General features: G+C 46.7%; 1 protein-coding gene across 1 annotated transcript in view; it reads right to left on the reverse strand.

Annotated features, from left to right (window-relative positions):
- The window catches only part of LOC143300625 (anti-sigma-I factor RsgI6-like), a 31,829-nt gene that overhangs the window by 9,285 nt on the left and 15,044 nt on the right, over window positions 1–7,500 (reverse strand). The window contains exons 9-11 of the mRNA XM_076614422.1: window positions 7,223–7,278; window positions 4,435–4,572; window positions 1,070–1,244 (exon numbers count right to left, since the gene is read on the reverse strand). Coding sequence (XP_076470537.1) covers window positions 1,070–1,244; window positions 4,435–4,572; window positions 7,223–7,278 — 369 coding nt within the window. The remainder of the gene's footprint in view (window positions 1–1,069; window positions 1,245–4,434; window positions 4,573–7,222; window positions 7,279–7,500) is intronic.

A 7,500-nucleotide genomic window follows, 5' to 3' on the forward strand; every position in this document is an offset into this window, starting at 1 on the left:
ATAAATACCTTCCTGTTATGCACATCTCCATTCCCCCTCAACACTAACGTACACCTTCGCACACCCACCCACAAAGCTGCTCACTTTCCCAATCCTCAACTCCACACGATGACTTCCACCACCACCACCACCATCACTCCACCACCCCACCCACCGTTCCCACCGCACCCACCCACACACACCCTTTCACCCATATACCCCCCCACCCCGACCCCTTCCCCCCGCACCCTTTCACCCATATACCCACCCACCAACCCACACACACACCCTTTCACCCATATACCCCCCCCCCACCCTTTCACCCATATACCCCCCCCCACACACACACCCTTTCACCCATATCACACCCACCAGCCCCCACACACACTCTTTCACCCATATACCCCCCACACCCTTTCACTCATATACCCACCCACCAGCCCACACACACCCTTTCACCCATATACCCACCCACCAGCCCACACACACCCTTTCACCCATATACCCACCCACCAGCCCCCACACACCACCTTTCACCCATATACCCCCCAACACCCGACATACACCCTTTCACTCATATACCCACCCACCAGCCCACACACACCCTTTCACCCATATACCCACCCACCAGCCCACACACACCCTTTCACCCATATACCCACCCACCAGCCCCCACACACCACCTTTCACCCATATACCCCCCACCCCCCGACATACACCCTTTCACTCATATACCCACCCACCAGCCCACACACACCCTTTCACCCATATACCCACCCACCAGCCCACACACACCCTTTCACCCATATACCCACCCACCAGCCCACACACACCCTTTCACCCATATAACCCCCACCCCCCGACATACACCCTTTCACTCATATACCCACCCACCAGACCACACACACACCCTTTCACCCATATACCCACCCACCAGTCCACACATACGCCCTTTCACCCATAGCACACCCACCAACCCCCACACACCCTTTCACCCATATACCCACCCACCAGCCCACACACACCCTTTCACCCATATACCCCCCCACACCCCCACACACCCTTTCACCCACACACTCACACCCCTTACCTCTGTCTGAGCCCCAGTGGTGACGCCCATGAAGTCGTTGAGGTAGAGCTTGACCTCCGGGTCCATGAGGGTCCTGACGTGCTTGAAAACCTCCATGGTGAAGTTGGGGTTCTGCAGCTTGTTCTCGTAGAAGTGGCCGTGGATGTACTCGTTCTGCACGTCGACCTGCTCCACCCTGTGTGTGTGTGGGAAGGGGGGGAGAGAAAGCAGTTGAGGGTCAGTGGAGGGCGGGTGGTGGTGGTGGTCGGGAGAGTGGGTGGGTGGGTTGGGGGCCTAGAGGTAACGCGTCCGCCTAGGAAGCGGAGAGAATCTGAGCTCGTTGGTTCCAATCACGGTTCAGTCGCCAGTATTTTCTCCCCCCCCCCCTCCACTAGACCTTGAGTGGTGGTCTGGACGCTAGTCATTCGGATGAGACGATAAACCGAGGTCCCGTGTGCAAGCATGCACTTAGCGCACGTAAAAGAACCCACGACAACAAAAGGGTTGTCCCTGGCAAAATTCTGTTGAAAAATCCTCACGTAGGAAAAAATACACCAAAAACGGGTGGGCCCCTCAGTGTTGCGACGCGCTCTCCCTGCAGCCCGAATTTCACACAGAGAAATCAGTTGTGACAAAAAATACAATACAATACAATACAATACAATACAATACAAATTTTACTCAAGTAGATGAATTTTATGTTATGTGTACAGTGTGCAGTTCATCACAATTTTACTATTGCATTCGTTTATCTCTGGGGTTGGGGGTGGTGGGAAGGTAGGGGTGGGGGTTTTTACTCAAGTGGATAAATTTATGTGTACAAATGTGCAGTTCATCAAAATTTGTACTCTTTTGTTCGTTTGTCTCTATTGATTCTCTGTGTGTGTTGTTTTTAACTTTTTAGGTGGATTTATTAGTGGTGTGTGTGTGTGTGTGTGTGTGTGTGTGTGTGTGTGTGTGTGTGTGTGTGTGTGTGTGTGTGTGTGTGTGCGTGTGTGTGCGTGTGCGGGTGTGCGTGTGCGTGCGTGTGTGCGTGCGTGCGTGCGCGCGCGCGCGCGTGTGTGTGTGTGTGTGTGCTATGACTTTCAAACTATAGGAGGCAAGACTGCGCTGGCTCTTAGTGCTGCAGCCTTGGGGAGGCTATTTGGCCTTTGCCGAGAACCATCCCAATGCCGACTGTTCTAAAACCCTCTTGGCCGAGACAGTGGGGGGGGGGGGGGGGGGGGGTAACGTGGGCAAGACACTCTCCACTATAACCAAATTCTCGCCCAGATAGTCCGGGGACAACAATTAACTGCCTCCTCTGCTGTTCTGATGGTCATAGTCGGACACAACTGACTATCATGTACGTGTAATGAGCGATTTTGGCCCCATAGTTTTAGACGGCTGTACTCTGTTTTCAGGGGAATGAAGGAAGCGTGCTGCTTGTGTTTCCACTTCAATAATCCACGGAAGGCTGATGATGGGGATGACGGATCTGTATGGAAGGCGAGTGTTTTCAATCTTTAGAAAAAAAGAAGAAAAAAAAGGGGAGGGGTGGGGGGAGGGGGAGGGTGGGGGCTCAGTTGCATGCAGACAACAGAGCACCCCTATCTTTTATTTCTTTTCTTTTTTCTTTTCAATTTTTCTCTTTTTTTTCCTTTCCTTTTTCTCTCTCTCTCTCTTTTTTTTTTCTTTTGTTTTGTTTTGTTTTTTTCGTTTTTGCGTTCTTTACGCTGCCTTTCTTCACTGGCAGAAGAAAAAAAAACAAAAAAAAAACAAAAAAAAAACAAACCTGCCGCCGTGGCGAAGTGGTTAGCGTCGCGGACTTACGGCTGGGAGGACGCGAGTTCGAATCCCAGCGGAGGTGGGGTTTTCGGCCCGTGGCCGGCTCCTACCCAGAATTGAGTGTGCTGTGGGCTTAAATGGGTAGACTGGGATCACACAGTCGATTGTCATCCACTTCACGGATGTGTCTTTGGGTGTTTTGCTTTAATTACCTGCATCTCTCGGGCCTGGTTAACGCCGGGATATCATTATGACAGAAAGCATAGGGTACAGCCTTGTCACGCAGTCCCAAACCAAAGTGGACCTCCATAGCAACATCGTCATCGTCATCCTCTTCCTCCTTCATCATCATCAATATGAACAAAACAGTCTCAAAATCTGTGGCCTTTCATACCCTGGCTCTCATGGTGACCTCAGTTTCGATACCCCTCCACTTCCATGCTTGGGGTGAGTCCTTTCAATGTCTTCAGTGTCGGCAGATTCATAGATTCATGGGGGGTGGAGGGGGTTGGGGGGGAGCTGTTGTTTGAGGGACGAAGTGGCGGTCTCCACTATGGACCCAGGACTCCTGAGAAAGTCTAGTGTGCTAACAATTGTCTTTTCTTCCTTTCATGATTTGTTTTCCTTTGTATACAAAACAAAGCCAAATAAAAGCATGTACCAAAGAGGAAAAACACAAAACTGGAAGGAAAAGACTCATGCAAGGGATACAACTCTCGCGTGACTGTCGGTATTCAAAAGTTGCTTCCCTTGAATAAATCTCGCGCTCTCTCTCTCTCTCTCTCTCTCTCTCTCTCTCTCTTGTCTTTCTGGGTAGAACTAGGTATACCAGTACGCCTTGACACTGTATTAACTGGGATGCTTTACGATAGATCATTGTAATGCATATCAAGTAATGCTAATGCATCTTCTTCTTCTTCATGTGATTATCACTTCCGATTTTTTTTTCTTTACATGTGCGTGGTCACTAAGAAGCTGTGGAAATTAATCCAATGCTTATCCACTGTTTGCTTTATTTATTTTTTTTATTTTTTAATTAACGAGGTGTTTTATGGTACACTGTACATTAAAACATAAAACGTTATCACTATTGAAAGATGTTTGTTTGATGATGATAATAATAATAATAATAATAATAATGATAATGATTAATTATAATATGTTGTACTTAAATGGCGCCAACCCCCTATAGAGGGGCTCTAAGCGCCTCCCATGAAACAATACATAATAATTAGACATATCAGTGGAAAACAAAATAATCATGTATACACCAATACAATACTGCCATATTGCAGATATATGAATAATCGCGGCAGAAAAAAGGCACAGAACACACACACACACACACACACACACACACACACAGACAGGTACAGATGCAGACAGACAGACACAGAGACACACAGACACACAGACACAGACACACACACACACACACACACACACACACACACACACACACACACACACTCACCCAAACATACACAGAGACAGGTACAGATACAGACAGACAGACACAGAGACACACAGGCACACAGACACACACACACACACACAGACACACACAGACACACACACACACGTGTTTCCGCTGCTCGGCAGCTAGCTATCCCACCCACTTTCCTTTGGCCAGGCTGACGATGTAGTCAATGTGGTTCCAGACTGTGGAGTGAAGTTCCTCTGGCGACAGTTCCGTCACCCACTCCGGCACGTTCTTCGTCACGCCCCATAGAATGCTGTGCGCGCGCACCTTCAGACTGGCAACACACACACACACACACACACACACACGCCCCGCGCGCGCACACACGCATACGTACACACGTACACACACACACATAAGGTAGAAGCAGTAACAGCAGTAGCCCCTGCTAAAGAACGTCATTCTGGATCACAATGACCTAAAAAGTTTTCGCCTTGCATCCAATCTTGCTTTTGTGTCCAACATTATTGAAAAAAATTATTCTCTCCCAACTTTCAGACCATTTAGCATTAAACAACCTGTTCTCTTCTTTTCAGTCAGCATATAGATCTGCCCATAGCACTGAAACTGCTTTGTTGAAAGCAATTAATGACCTGATACTGTCTGTTGATGAAGGTAAACTGTCTGTGTTAACTTTGCTCGATCTGTCGGTTGCGTTTGACACAACAGACCACAGTATATTCCTTTCCAGACTTGAACATGTTTTTGGGATTCACTCAACAGTTCTGATTTGGTTTTCTTCATACCTATTCAACCACTTCCATATTATCTCTGTTAATAACTTTAAGTCTGGTACAACCCTGATCTCCTATGGTGTGCCTCAAGGCTCTGTCCCGGGCCCCGTTCTGTTCGTTCTGTACACTGCTCCTTTTTCTGATGTCATTTTAGGCCATTCTGTTCTTCACCACTCTTTTGCTGATGATACTCAGCTACAAAAGTCTGCAGAACCAAACCAAGTACACAGTCTGATTCTGTCAATGCAAGATTGTATTCTGGATGTTAAATCCTGGATTACATTCAACAAACTAAAGTTAAATGATGACAAAACTGAAGCTATGATTATTTCCTCTGCAAGAATGTCCACATCTACTTCTTTTCCTCCCTCTCTTGTGGTTGGAGATGCCACAGTTCAGTTTTCTAAATCAGCAAGGAACCTTGGAGTCATTCTTGACTCAAACCTCAGTATGCATGCTCAGGTAGTAAATCTGATACGCATAGTCAATTGTTCGTCGCATCAACTCTATCCGTCAGTACCTTTCTGTTGAAACTACTAAAACTCTTATTTCTGCTTTTGTGCTGTCACGAATTGACTACTGTAATTCTCTTCAAATAGGATGTTCACATAATATTCTTCAGCGAATTCAAAAACTTCAAAACAATGCTGCCCGTCTGACTCTCAGAGTCCCACGTGCTGATCACATTTCTCCTCATCCGCATTCTACATTGGGGAGGGGGGAGGTGAGAAATGAATGTTTTATGTAACTTGTAATATTTCTTTTTCATGTAAAGCGCCCTGAGCTCTTAGAGAGAAAGGGCGCTATATAAATGTATGTTATTATTATCATTAAGTAGTAGTATCAGTAGTAGTAGTAGTAGTAGTAGTAGTAGTAGTAGTAGCAGTAGTAGTAGTAGCTGTTGTTGTGGTAATAGTAATACCAATGACACGAATGATAATGATAATGAAAAGATGAATAATAGTACATTTACAAACAGCGCTCAGTGTGTGAGTGAGTGTGTGTGTGCGTGTGTGTGTGTGTATGTGTCTGTGCGTGCGTGCGTGCGTGCGTGTGTGTGTGTGTGTGTGTGTGTGTGTGTGTGTTCGCTGTGAGATACAGTAAAAAAAAAATTAAAAAGATAAAAAAAAAGAGTTGAGTTCTGTGATCCCCCCCCCACTACCCTCATTCTTTGTAAGCAGATATGATGTAGTATATATATATATCTATCTAAATAGGTCCGCAACGTTTTGTCGCATGCTTGAAACAAACAAACTAGTTAACCAGGCGACTTACCCATCTAGTTAACCAGGCGACTTACGCATCTAGTTAACCAGGCGACTTACCCATCTAGTTAACCAGGCAACTCACCCACCTTGTTAACCAGGCGACTTACCCATCCAGTTAACCATTCGACTAATCTGGTTAACCAGGCGACTCACCCATCCAGTTAACCAGGCGACCTACCCATCTAGTTAACCAGGCGACTTACCCATCTAGTTAACCAGGCGACTTGCCCATCTAGTTAACCAGGCGACTTACCCATCTAGTTAACCAGGCGACTTATAGTTAACCAGGCGACTTGCCCATCTAGTTAACCAGGTGACTTACCCATCTAGTTAACCAGGCGACATGCCCATCTAGTTAGCCAGGCGACTTACCCACCTAGCGACTTGCCCATCTAGTTAACCAGGCGACTTACCCATCCAGTTAACCAGGCGACCTACCCATCTAGTTAACCTGGCGACTTGCCCATGTAGTTAACCAGGCGACTTACCCACCTAGCGACTTGCCCATGTAGTTAACCAGACGACTTACCCATATAGTTAACCAGGCGACTTATAGTTAACCAGGTGACTTGCCCATCTAGTTAACCAGGCAACTTACCCCATCTAGTTAACCAGGAGACTTACCCCATCTAGTTAACCAGGCGACTTACCCATCTACTTAACCAGGCGACTTACCCATCCAGTTAACCAGGCGACCTACCCATCTAGTTAACCAGGAGACTTGCCCATGTAGTTAACCAGACGACTTACCCATCTAGTTAACCAGGCGACTTATAGTTAACCAGGCGACTTGCCCATCTAGTTAACCAGGCGACTTATCCATCTAGTTAACCAGGCAACTTACCCCATCTAGTTAACCAGGCAACTTACCCCATCTAGTTAACCAGGAGACTTACCCCATCTAGTTAACCAGGCGACTTACCCATGTGCCCGTGCTGTCGCCGTTCCATCTATGGCGTCACTGAAGTCTGGGGGTCCCTGTGGAGGGGGAAAAAAGGACCACATGTGGTGTTAGCTTGTTTCTTTAGCTGTGGCACCGGAAAACAACAACAACGATAATCATCATCATCATCATTTTTGTTTCCCTTGTTTGCTTGAATATTTCTACTTAGAAAACCTTGACAACGGTTGAATTAGAATGTCTCATTATTCTTAATTGATTGTATGCTCTTTCATCTAGAGAGAGAGAGAGAGAGAAAA

The sequence above is a fragment of the Babylonia areolata genome, chromosome 26, assembly GCF_041734735.1.
Source record: "Babylonia areolata isolate BAREFJ2019XMU chromosome 26, ASM4173473v1, whole genome shotgun sequence".
Lineage (NCBI taxonomy): Eukaryota > Metazoa > Mollusca > Gastropoda > Neogastropoda > Buccinidae > Babylonia > Babylonia areolata.